This window comes from Hippocampus bargibanti, linkage group LG11 (genome assembly GCF_051943395.1).
Source record: "Hippocampus bargibanti isolate YZ-2025 linkage group LG11, ASM5194339v1, whole genome shotgun sequence".
Classification (NCBI taxonomy): domain Eukaryota; kingdom Metazoa; phylum Chordata; class Actinopteri; order Syngnathiformes; family Syngnathidae; genus Hippocampus; species Hippocampus bargibanti.
In genome coordinates this window covers 3,934,188-3,947,844 of record NC_142744.1, presented here as the reverse complement: position 1 = coordinate 3,947,844, position 13,657 = coordinate 3,934,188, and the positions used below count along the sequence as shown (strand labels likewise).

At 41.9% G+C, this 13,657-nt stretch overlaps 1 protein-coding gene across 1 annotated transcript in view; it reads left to right on the top strand.

Annotated features, from left to right (window-relative positions):
- Nucleotides 1-13,657, top strand: part of piezo2b (piezo-type mechanosensitive ion channel component 2b) — a 79,146-nt gene that overhangs the window by 55,218 nt on the left and 10,271 nt on the right. Inside the window, exons 32-43 of the mRNA XM_089007492.1 lie at nt 1,138-1,241; nt 3,368-3,488; nt 4,242-4,310; nt 4,382-4,548; nt 4,627-4,820; nt 6,419-6,592; nt 7,954-8,553; nt 9,677-9,935; nt 11,038-11,217; nt 12,251-12,584; nt 12,684-12,816; nt 12,902-13,049. Of these exons, the coding sequence (XP_088863618.1) occupies nt 1,138-1,241; nt 3,368-3,488; nt 4,242-4,310; nt 4,382-4,548; nt 4,627-4,820; nt 6,419-6,592; nt 7,954-8,553; nt 9,677-9,935; nt 11,038-11,217; nt 12,251-12,584; nt 12,684-12,816; nt 12,902-13,049 (2,483 nt within the window). The remainder of the gene's footprint in view (nt 1-1,137; nt 1,242-3,367; nt 3,489-4,241; nt 4,311-4,381; nt 4,549-4,626; nt 4,821-6,418; nt 6,593-7,953; nt 8,554-9,676; nt 9,936-11,037; nt 11,218-12,250; nt 12,585-12,683; nt 12,817-12,901; nt 13,050-13,657) is intronic.

Below are 13,657 nucleotides of genomic sequence, written 5' to 3'. Positions count from 1 at the left end.
CGACAGTGAGATGCTTGGCTAGCTGGCCAAAATTGTCGTACGCGTTGCCGGCCTGCTAGCGCCTTGCGGTGCCAGGCGTAGAATTAAAATTTTAAAAATGGCGCTAGTGGTCGTAAGTCGAGATGGTCGTATGTCGAGCTGGTCGTAAGTCGGATGTTACCTGTATCTGTGTATTGTATTATGTACATCCGCCCCCATTTCAAACTCATATAACTCCAGACCCATAGAACTTTTATCACTCTAACTCTTAAACTTCTTGCTGCCGATAAAGCGCTGGTCAGACCCCTGGCAGCATTTGCCTTTTGTACAGCCACCCCCATTTCAAGCTCAGATAACTCCAGACCCATATAGCTTATGAATTAACTTTTTTTTCCTGATGAAAGAATAGAGTCTAAGGTTTCTTACGCTCCATTGAATGTTTATGTCGTCCTAAAACTCAATATTCTGTGGGTCCTGGAATTTGAGTGACGATGACAAAAACCCTGGCACTGGAGTGGACACATTTTTGCACATTGTCTGGCAGTGAATGAGTTTAAAAAAATGTAAATAAATCATAGTAATAAAAAAAATCATTTTTTTTAAATAGCTTTTTAGTTTATAAAATCAAATATTCAGTGGAGAAACTGTAAAAAATACTGTAATAACAAACAGCGCAACTATAATATCGATGTATGAGTTTACATGCTGGCCAATAAATAATCATGAATTATTCCCGCGCCAATTCATGTGGCGTGCGGGCAAAATAAGACTCAAATTGTCTTGACAGGAGTGCAAACGGAATTATTTCTGTTCAATATTATGCTGGTTACCCGTTTGGCCATGTATCATGTCAGCTTTTTGCCGCCTGACCCAAGCGCTCCCAATTTTGCCACCCTTGTACCCCACCACTCCCTCGCCTACCCCACCCCCCATCACACCTCCCGCTCAGCCACTCAATTGCACTTCTGTTCAAGGACACAAGTCAGCCTTGTCGCTTGAAACTTTGCTGTCGACTCAAATGACAAACACATATCACATCAGCGCTTTGTACTTTGTCCTGTTAGATTCATTCGTCTTTTTTCCTTCCGTTCCGATATTGAATATTTTGTGCGTCTCCAAAGTAAAACCTTGTGCTGTCCCTTCCTCCCCCCACGTCAGTGGTTAGAAGCGGCGAATATTACCTGTTTGAAACCGACAGTGAGGAAGAAGAAGAGGAGGATGATTTGAAAGATGATGAGTTGCCCAGGAGGTCCGCCTTCCAGGTGCTTTCTTGATTTATTTGCATTTTTTTTTAATCCCGCATATGAATCACACTTACAGTACAGTGAGACCTCAACTTACAAACACCTTATCTTACAAACATTTCGTCTTAAGAACCTCTAATTTATGAAAATTAAACCTTATAATAAGCACTATTTTCATAATACACACCTACCACGGCTGACGGAGTGATCTTCGGCGGAAGCACACGACCGAACAGCGCTCCAGCCGGCGCTACTTTGCACACTCCCTCTCATTGAATGCACACGTCGATCGCCCACTTGGAGCTTTTTGCTGATAATTTTACGATGATGGGACCGAAAAATAACCACCACGGGCTCGTGTTCAGCCCAAGAAGACACAAAATAAAATCACAGTCGCTGAGAAGAAGGAGATAATTGAAAAATACGAACGAGGTGTGCGTTTGTGTGATTTAGTGGCCGAGCACGGCTATGCTAAGTCAACCATTGCTCCCATTCTCCGGAAGAGAGAAGTCATTAAAGGTGCGTCTGTTGCAAAAGGTGTTTCCGTGCTCTCAAAGCGACGGTCTCGGGCAATCGAAGAAGTTGAAAAAAATATATTTTACAGCAGTTTATTTCTTTAATTACAGTCCTCATGTAATGTGCCTCTCTTTATGACTTTATGATACAATGCAGTGTATTTCTTTCATTACAATACAATATCACATTTATTATACATAGAATAAGGTATGTTGTGTGTAGTTTTAAGGCTTATTCAGTTAAAAACTATATTTTATGGAAACCCGGGAACGGATTATTCCCATTTTAATGGTTTCCTATGGGATTTTTTTTTTTGAGATACACACTTTTCGCCTTACACACTCTGTCTGGGAACCAATTAAGTTCGTAAATTGAGGTCTCACTGTACAACCTAACATCAAGGATGCATCTGGGCCGCGCCATTGATGCATTTTTACAGTCATTTTTTTAAAAATAGAATTTAGCCCCCTTTTCAAACTAAGTGGCCCACTTTTTTAATTTCACAGATTCACCCATGCAACATTTCTGCTTGACTAAAACCACATGATACGATGCTCTACTAACCATTGCCCACCTGTGTCTTCCCGCCACCATTTGTCATCTCTTTTCCATCTATGTGCTCTCCGCTTGTGTTTTTTTTTCCCCATCATGATTCCTCCTCACACATTTTAATTCCACCTATGCTTGCTCTCTCGCCCTTTGACCTCTCCACTAACCTGTATTTGTTCTCCTCCTCTTGTCTGGTTACTTCTATCTTCTCCTCACTGGTTACTTGCATTATGTGTCCTTAACTGTGTCCTCTTTCCACCTGATATTGTGTTTTTGGTCTCCCCGCATCCTTTCACCACCTTTCTCCCAATTTCATATTTCATATTTCCCCCATCCTTCCCTCTCCATACCGTGTCTTCCTGTAGCGAGCTATCGGGAAGTTTGTGTCAGCCGTTCTGGCTTTGCCCACGTCAGTCATAAAGCTTCCTAAAACTGTACTTCAGTATGTTGTGAAGGCGGGAAAGGTAATCAACAACCGGCTGTCTGCTTTCTCTCCATTTGTGCATGACCAAAAAAAAAGGGCTTCCGGCGTCCATTTTAAGTTTTTTTTTTTTTTGCCGCGTTGTCAATGAAGTGGATCTGAGATGGTGGTTGTGAACTTTAGCTTGTGTTGATTGTTGTTGTTTAGTTGCACGGATTGGTTGTGAGCTATTCAATGCATGTGGCTTGTTTAGTGTCTATAGCAGCGGTGTCAAAGTCATTTTTGCCACATTGTAGTTATGGTTTCCTCTCGAGGGCCGTTATGAATTTGGGGAACCCATTAGAATGTTTAAATCCCTTCAAATATTACATATAGAGCACACAACAAATTAATGAATAACTCGTTTTCAAATCTGAAGTCAAGAATAATGACTTTTATTGTGGTTGACATCCAAAAATATGAAATTTTGGCTCAGATTTTAGCAATCATCATGGAATTTAACAAGTTTGATTTGCTTTCGCGGGCCGAAAAAAATGATGTGGCGGGCCGGATTTGGCCCGCGGGCCTTGACTTTGACACATGTGGTCTATACCAATCGCTTATGACTTTTGATCTATTCTTTGTTTCTGATCATCTTTTGTCATCCAATAAACTGCAGTTCCTCTACCACACATGGATCAAAGATCCTAAAGCTGCCTTGAAGGCAAGAGCCAAGGAGAAACGCAAATTTTGGAAGAAATACACCAAGGGAGGAAGACGCAAGAAGAACATAATACAAGGTAAGTGGCAGGGCGGGGGGAAGGCAACAGAATTCAAATTACATCGCCAAAAAAAAAATGTCTACTCCAGTGCCAGGGTTTTTGTCATTCTCACTCATATACAATACATTGTGTTTCTCCACTGATTATTTGATTTTATAATAGCGTCCCATAAAAGTCCTAAAAAGCTATTTAAAGTATTAGTTGATGACTCTAATTTCTTTTTATTTTTTTAACTCATTCAATGCCAGAATATGTGCAAAAATGTCTACTCCAGTGCCACTCAAATTCCCAGTCCCCACATAATATTGAGTTTTTGAGACTACATAAACATTCAATTCAGTGTTAGAAACCTTAGACGCTCTTCTTATCAGAAAAAAAAAAACAGTTCATTCCTAAGTTAAATGGGTCTGGAGTTATATGAGCTTGAAATGGGGGGCAGCTGTACAAAATACAATACAATACATTGTACATATTGGTTTATATAGCACAGCTGAAACTGTTACAAAGCGCTAACATGGACAAAAGGCAAATGATGCCCCCTCGTGGAAGGGAAAAACATTGCCAGAGGTCTGACCAGCGCTTTATCGGAAAGCAAGAACAACTAAAAATTCGTTAATGGCACTCCACGTCATGATTTTTCAATTCACGAATAAATAAATACATTCTGGAATGGCAGTGAATGAGTTAAAATGAACTTTATGAACTCTGAACTGTGAACATTTTAAAACTCCCATGTAAATGTTCCTTAATGAGTTCCTGCGTGTGTTTTAGAAGCTCACGTGGGCATCGAGATGGATGATCTATCAGACAGCCTAGAAGATGACTATAACTCCGGTCCAGGTAAGCTTCCCCCCCTTCACCCCCTTCACCTCCTTCTCCTCCTCTTATCTTCTCCCCACCTCTTTGAACAGACAACATCTTCAAGCGCGTGTTCAACCTCATCAAGTTCACCTGGGTGCTGCTGCAGACCACCGTCGACAGCTTCACCCGCTGGATGAACGAAGTGTGCCGAGAGTACATTGACATCTCCACCGTACTGCGCATCGAGCGCTGCATGCTCACCAGGGAAGTCAAGAAGGTAAAATATTGTTGCTCCGAGCATCCTCGACTCTGTTAATAATCCCGCCTCTCCTACGCCGCCGTCAATTTGAACCAGGGCAACGTGCCATCCAGGGAGAGCATTCACGTCTACTACCAGAAGGCCATGCGGCTCAACATGTCACGGCAGGCTAGCATGGACTTGCTCATTGATGACGAGTCGGCGGCTTGCTCCGCCAGGCCCCGGCGTCGGCACAGAGGCTCCCGGATGGAAAGCCAGAACTCCACGGCATCGAGGGACAGCATATCAAGGTACATGGAAATTGAACGGTCATTTTATCAGACACTTCATTTGGTTCACTCGCACTCATCTCATTTTATTTAGATTAGATTGGATTAGATTAGGTTCGATTGGATTCGATTCGGTTTGATTTGATTCGGTTCGATTCGATTTGATTCGATTAGATAAACCTTTATTTGTCTCACAGTGGAGAAATGTACATTACACAGTAGCAAAAACAAAACACAGACGCCGTTTTCAAGTCAAAATAATGACAATACATAAATACAGTAAAGTCTCGTTATATCGATATCGGATATATCGATAGTCCCGGTTATATCGATACTATTTCTATGCACGCACAGAGAAAATTACATGCAAACAGGGTCGGATATATCGATAGTCCCGGTTATATCGATATTTTTTCGGACTCCCTTGAATATCGATATAACGAGACTTTACTGTAAATAAGTACATAAATAAATAAATAATGTGCCATAATAATAATACATTTAATTTATAAGCGCCTTTCAAAACTCTCAAGGTCACTTTACAGTCACGGGATATTTTTTTTTGCGGGTGAGCAGCGGCAGCCACACGCGCCAAGTGTTGACTCCTCAACCCGGAAGAACTCAAATAGATAGAAAGCTAGCTAGCTAGCTAGCTAATAGATAGCCAGGTCTATAGCTATTGGATAGCTCGATAGCCAGCTTGCTATCATATATATTTTTTATATTATAGCTAATAAATTGCTAGCTAGGTGGTTAGATATCCAGGTAGATAATTTGATAGCTAGATAGATAGCTAGCAAGTTAATTCCTAAACACAAAGGATACATGCAGTTATTTCTTTTTGGCCCAAACACCAGACGGAATACATTGAAGAAATAATGGCAGTAATCCCTCGTTTAACGCTGTTAATGCGGAACGGGACCACACGCGATAGATGAAAAAAACATGACTCAGCGAACTCTACATGTTTTGTCAATGAAAAGGTTTCTTCAACAGTCATATGTACTTCTTTAAAGGTGTCAGACATTTTGCTACTCATCCAAAGAGCTTCGTCAACGAACTAAAGTAGTGCTGGTAACTCTGAACCTATATATTTCGCTAATGGACAGAGTTGGCGGTGCCGGACCTCTGCTTTGATAGGTCCCTGCTCTAAAGTTGTGGGGGAGCAGTGAACAACTCCCTGAAGCTAATCTGATTACTTCTTTTGTTCCATTTTGATTACCGCTAATAAGTAATCAGGTTAGCTTCACACAGTAACGTCTCAAGGTCTCTTGTCAGGAAGTAGTTAGTTTAGTTAATTACTGAATGACGTGCCAGCAGCCATTACTTTTTGTTATGCATCGCATTCTCCTGGAGCATCAACTGGGAAGAGGGATTTCCTCCCCGCCCACATACTCTACGCAGCCAATCGTAAACATGCTCAGCGGATTTTTTTTTTTAATGCCTGGATTCACCAGCCAACGTGTTAATCATAGAAATGTCAACGAAAAAGCCTAAACAACCATGGCCAAAATTACACGACAATTTAGCCATTATAATTTATAAACCACACCTTCTCAGTGCTAACACTCCATGTCATCTTGCTTCTTCCATCCGCCACTTCCATCGCTGCATCTCAGCGGGTACACCGAGGCCACCATGCTATTTTCCCGTCAGTCTACGCTGGAGGACCTGGATGGGATGCCAGAGTGCATCCCCAAAACCAGCGAACGAGCGAGGCCCAAACTGCGCAAGATGTACAGCATGGATGTGTCCACCTCGTCCGTGGATAGCGGTAGCAGCTTCGTGTCCAGGTGCAATAAGCCTCGGACTTAAAGCGTGCACGCACATTTCAGTCTCAATGCATCCATCTTGTCATGTGCATGCCTTTCATTTCCTTTATTATTTACTTGGGCAGAAAAACTTTTAACCAGTCAAACTTTTAAACTGGTTTTAGGCACGCAGTTTGCTCATTAATGATTATTAACTCATTCGGTGCTATTCACAAATTTGTTCCGGAATGGAAAATATGACGTAGACCGCCATTCCCGAATTTGTGAAGATTTTTTTTTTTATGCTTGGGTGCCGATAAAGCGCTGGTTAGACTTCTAGCAATGTTTTTTCCCTTCCACAAGGGGCAGCATTTTCTTTTTTTCCCCTTGTTAGCTCTTTGTTCCAGCTTCAGCTGTTGTTCAGGGGCTATATAAACCAATATTGCATTGTATTTTAGACAGTCGCCCTCATTTCAAGCTCATATAACTCTGGATCCATATAATTTAGGAATTACAGTAAAGTCTCGTTATATCGATATCGGATATATCGATAGTCCCGGTATATCGATACTATTTCTATGCACGCAAGGAAAAAATTACATGCGCGCTGGGTCGGATATATCGATAGTCCCGGTTATATCGATATTTTTCGGACTCCCGGGAATATCGATATAACGAGACTTTACTGTAACTATTTCATCCTGATGAAAGAGGACAGTCTAAAGCACTGGTGTCAAAGTCAAGGCCCGCGGGCCAATTCCGGTCCGCCGCATCATTTTTTTCGGCCCGCAAAAGCAAATCAAACTTGTTAAATTCCATGATGATTGCTAAAATCTGAGCCAAAATTTCATATTTTTGGATGTCAACCCCAATAAAAGTCATTATTCTTGACTTCAGATTTGAAAATGAGTTATTCATTAATTTGCTGTGTGCTCTATATGTAATATTTGAAGGGATTTAAACATTCTAATGGGTTCCCCAAATTCATAACGGCCCTCAAGAGGAAATCATAACTACAATGTGGCCCGCGGCAAAAAAATGACTTTGACACCCCTGGTCTAAGGTTTCTAACGCTGTATTGAATTTTTATGTAGTCCTAAAACTGAATATTTTGTGGGTCCTGGAATCCGAGTGACAATGACAAAAACCCTGGCACTGGGGTGGAAACATTTTTGCAGTGAATGAGTTAAAAAGCCTTAAATCTTATACATTTATTTCAGAAACTGCTTTTAAATGAGCAGGACCATTTTTCAATTCGGTCGAAAAACTATAAATTGGTTATGACACGTGTTTAAAAATAAATGGAATGGGTTTTAAACTGCCTTCGGAATACAAAAAAAAAAACTGATTAAAAGAAGCATTTTAAAAAAACAGCAATCATATTTCATGAGATCTCATGACAGACAGGGCACCACGGAAACCATAGAAGAAGAAGAAGTGGAGGACGAGAAGGATCATCGGCAGGAAGTGCAACGCCTTCCTCAAACGTCCGAGGATCTGCAGGCGGAGGAGGCCGATGCCGGAGCCTCCGGCGGATCCGAAGCGGATCCCCAGGAAGCAGCAGAAGACAAGGAGGTAGATCAAGAGGAACAGGAAGTACACCACGAGGAAGGGAGTGAGCTCTACGATGACGGAAACGAAATCCAACCCGAGGAAAGGAGTGTCATCTGGGATTCTCTAATCCAAGATGAAGGGCCCTCGAAGCAACTTCAAGAAGAAACCATCGGTGAGAGCGAGGATGACGGAGAAGGATGTCAACGAGAGGATCTGACGTGCACCAACGATACGGACGCCTCGAAGACGTCGGACGCCGAGGTGCCGCCTAGCTACAGCAAAGCGGTCAGCTTCGATCGGTTAGAAATGAGCGACGACGACGACAGCGACGTGGATAGGAGACGTCGGCGCATGTTTACCACTTCAGACAGCCGATCGGATAGCAGGTCCGACATCTTGCTGCCTTCCATGACCACCGAGTTGACCGCCAGCGAACTGCTGCTCAACAAGTAAGAAACAAAACTAAGCGAGCCTAATCTGGTTTGAAAATGAGTTCGGGGAGATTAAAATTGGATTTAATGTCGAATGAAATCCTGGAGCTTTCATCCCGTTTTAAATTTTTGAATGTTTGAGCTTTAATTTGGCTGTTTTTATTTTATTTTATTAAATTAGTCTTTATTGATCTCGCAGTGGAGAATTGTACACTTCATAGCAGCAAAGTAAGGAAAGGAAAGAAAGAAGTAGAAAAACAAAATAAATACAGGAGCTGCTGTAAAGGCAATCGCTCTCGCGGCGCCATCTTGAAGTCAAAACAACAACAACTAAATAGACCCTTCCCTACTTACGAACATTCAAGTTACGAACAACTGTAGATACGAACATTTTTTGTAGTAACGTATGTAGTATTCTCTCCAGTTGTACATGCACATACCTTTTATAGAGCATATATTTTATTAAATGTTTATTTTTAAGTACAAACCAATATAGGTTACTTCTACTAGGTGTAAACATACTTATATAAACCTTAAGGATACTTATAAAAGCTTTAAACATACATTCCATACAAAATCTAGCACTGAAGCAACTTATGAACAAATTCACCTTACGAACGACCGTTCGGAATGTATCTCGTTCGTAAATTGGGGAGCGTCTAACAAATAATGTGACAACACAAAAACACACAGTCATTCCAATCCTAAGAACCTTTCTGCACCGTCTTTGTCGTATGAAGCGGTTCTAGATGAAAGAGGAGCGTATCAAAGCCTCTTTTTCACCAGTGGATAAGGGACGTCATGGTGGAACGTGCACGTCTGCTACAAGCGAAATGTTGAAAGCGAACACGAAGCTGTAGCATCCATTGACGAAAATAGATTGTCACAATTCCTGTCCCATGTAAATCCGCTTCAATTCCAAGCTGCGACAGTTCCTTTCTTCTCATCGCGGGCTCCACAAGCTTTAATTGCCTGTCCAAATTTTCAACATTTTTAGTGCATCTGGTTTAGTTGTTATGAGCCAGACAAACTATTTTTAAACACGACTTGAACAGAACGTGCTCATGCGCACAGTTGTAGCAATCACAACGGACCTCGCACAGTACCCAGAGGAACCCACTTTTGCCTCATCTATCACCAGGATGTTCTATGATGAGGAACTGGACCAGTCCGAGAAGTTCTACCAGAGCCAGCCACTGATTCTGCAGCTGTGCTATGCCTTGTACAACATGTTGGTGGCGCACTCTGAGATGGTTTGCTTCCTGGTCATCATCATCAACCACATGGTGTCGGCTAATTTTGCCACGCTGGTGCTACCCGTCACTATCTTCTTGTGGGCCATGCTGTCCGTACCGCGGCCCACCAAGCGCTACTGGATGACTGCCATTGTCTACACCGAGGTACTAAGTAAAACAAAAATGCTTACTGTTTCGACGGACATCCGATTTTTTTTTTTGTCAGTTTTTGGATTGGATTGGATTGGACTTGTAGTGGTGAAATATCCATTTCACAGCAGCAAAGTGAGGACAGGGAAAGGAAAGGAAGAAGTAGAAAAACAAAATGCAGGAGCTGCTGTAAAGGCAGCCACTCTCGCGGCGCCATCTTGAAGTCAAAAGAACAAACTAAACAACAAATAATGTGACGCAACACAAAATACACTTTCTGCACCCTCTTTGTTGCATGAAGCAGTTCTTGATTAAAAAGGAGAGGATCAAAGCATCCTTTTCACCAATGAATCAGGGTCGTCATGGTGGAATGTCCACATCTACTACAAGCTAAATGTTGAAAGCAAACACAAAGTTGTAGCATCCATTGGCGAAAGCACATTGTTTTATATCTCCTGCCCCACGTAAATCCGCTTCAATTCCAAGCCGCGACACTTCCACATACGCATCGGTGCTCCTTTCTTGTCATCGCGGGGTCCTCAAGCAAATCAGATTGGGACAAACTCCACTGGACAAAGTTTAAACTGGATTTAAGCGACTTGGCCGTGTTTTTAAAATGTTGACAGTATATTTTTTGTTAGTATTAGAATTATTGTTCTAATCCATATTTTATTTGAATTAATAATAATAATAATACATTTCATTTATAAGCGCCTTTCAAAACTCTCAAAGTCACTTTACAGTCACTGTTAGATGTTTTTTCTGCGGGTGACCAGCGGCAGCCACAAGTGCCAGCGTTCACTCAACCCGGAAGTAACTCAAATAGATAGAAAGCTAGCTAATAGATGGCTAGCTAGATAGCCAGACAGCTCATGGATAGCTAGATAGATAGCTAGCGGGATAGCGAGCACGATAGCCACCCAGCTAGCCAGATAGCTAATAGATAGCCAATAGCTAGGTAGGTAGCATTGTAGCAAGGGAGGGGCGGGGCCAAGGAGGTCCTAATTGAACATTTAGTAACTGTCAACCTTTAACAGCTAACTAGCTAACCATTGCCTTGCTAAACAGATGGAATGAGCATGATCTTACATAATTGTGTGTGTCTTTCTCTCGTCAGGTCACCATTGTCATCAAATATTTCTTCCAGTTCGGCTTCTTTCCCTTCAACCAGAACAAGTTACAAAAGGACAACCCGTACCACCCTCCCAATATCATCGGCGTGGAAAAAAAGGACGGCTACGTCCACTACGACCTGGTCCAACTCCTGGCGCTCTTCTTTCACAGGTCCATCCTCAAGGTAAAAAGACAATTTGCATCATCTCAGCTCGCCTCCATTTTTAAAAACGGTTAACCTGATCCACAGCAGTAACTGATCAGTAACATCGGGTGACTCTTGTGCATAAAGGAGTAGTTTTTAGCAAAAGTACTCCACTTGATAACAAACCACGTCTGCACCCAAAGAAAAGGGGTGACGATAAACTAGTCCGCCAGCCACCGTTAGGCGAAAAGTTCGTGAGCTAAAGTGTTCGTAAAGTGACGTATCACTGTATCGAGCATGAAATGACACCATTTTTGCATGGATTGTAATTCCGTGTTCCGGATATCGGAATTTCCATTGTAGGGAATTGATCTTTGCTATCATTTAGTGGTAAAAAAAATTACATTATTATACATTTTTTATTATTATTATTATTATACATTATTATATTATATATATGAATATATTATATTACATATATATTATATTAATATATATATATAAATAATATATATTTTTATATTATTATACATTTATTATTATATAATAATACATATGTACATATACATACGTACATAATACATACATACATAATACATTTTTTCTGGATTAAGCAATTTCCTTTTGACAGAATTCCTTATGAGAGAATACTTACTGTATAAGGCGCACCTGCGCGTAAGGCGCGGTGTCAACTTCTTTTCTGAACCTGTGACTGGAACGTGACCTTGAAAGTTTTGAAAGGTGCTTAGAAATGAAATTGATTATTATTATTATTATTAGCTTTCTATCAGCTAGCTTGCTAGCTGTCTATTTGAGTTACTTCCTGTTTGAGTGAACACTGTCGCGTGTGGCTGCCGCTGCTCACCCACAGAAAAGCTGACTGTAAAGTGACCTTGAGAGTTTTGAAAGGCGCTTAGAAATGAAATTTATTATTATTATTATTATTATTATTATTATTATTATTATTATTATTATTATTATTATTATTATTATTATCATTATTATTATTTGGGAGCGCCTTATACACCGGATAATACGGTATTCTTCATATTGATTTGGTATGCCGTCATAGTGCCACGGCCTTTGGGACGAGGACAGCCCCAAAGAGAAGCTAGAGGCCTCCCATCAGAGCGAGTCGGAGGACGAGGGGAGCCGTCGAGACGAGAGCGAGATGGAATCCGAACCCGCCTCCGTCGCCACCACCAACGCGTCCTCGTCGGCGCGGCGGCGGCGGCGGGACTCCAGCAACACCTTACGCTCCATCGACTTCGGCACTTCCATGGACTCGGGCCACGTGCAGCTGCACCAACCGCAGGAGCCTACCTACCAGCGGCGCACGAGCTCCGGTGGAGGTTCACATATCTCGCACAGATCTTTACCGTCGTCTGCCAGAGCCAAGCGGGGGGGTGAGATCATCATCATCATCATCATCATCATCATCATCACACCAGAGTTCAAAATCATGCTATGCATTATTGAAGTCTTGTTCTTGTCTTTCTCTGCAGGAAGCGTCGCCTCCCACAGCAGCAGTCACAAGGACGGCAGCGAAGCCAGCGTCCATCTGATGAGCAGGAAGCAGATGATCCTGGAGAAGTTGAGGGAGCAGCTCTTCAAAGCCAAAGCCTACACCGTCAAAAAGTACATTTTAATCCAGTCTTGAAAACATTTTAAGCATTCTCCCTTTGAACTCCTCTTGATTTGGTTCTCTGTGGTTGCTTTTCAGGATCATGGAGATCTACGTGCCCATGCGTCAGTTTTTCTACGACCTCATCCATCCCGAGTACAGCGCCGTAACCGACGTCTACGTGCTCATGTTCCTCGCCGATACCATTGACTTCATCATCATCGTTTTTGGCTTCTGGGCTTTTGGTGTAAGTGAATCAAATGATTGAGAAATGTATTATTATTATTATTATTATTATTATGACAGTTTCACTAGCTATCAAGCTAGCTACCAAGCTATCTATTTGCTATCTATTAGCTGTCTAGCTGGCGGGCTAGCTATATAGCTAGCTATCGTTTAGCTATCTAGCTGTCTAGGTTGCTAACTATTAGCAACTGTATCTATTAGCTACCGAGCTAGCTTTGTATCTATTTGAGTTACTTCTGGGTTGAGTGAACGCTGGCGCGTGTGGCTGCCGCATCTCACCCACAGAAAAACTTATCCTGTGACTGTAAAGTGACCTTGAGAGTTTTGAAAGGCGCTTAGAAATGAAATGTATTATTATTTTATTATTATTATTATTATTATTATTGGATTAGCCTTTATAAGTCGTAAATCCGCTTCAATTCCAAGCCGCGACCGTTCCACATACGCATCGGCGCTCTGCTCTTTCCACTGAACAAAGCGAGGCTGTGAAAATGATACCCATGACAGGCGCAAAAAAAAAGCCACAAGTGCCCCAGAGGTGTCCAGCCATGACAGTCAAATGGCACTCCCATATCAAAAACGGTGCTGGCATATTCGTGCCGCCGAAAA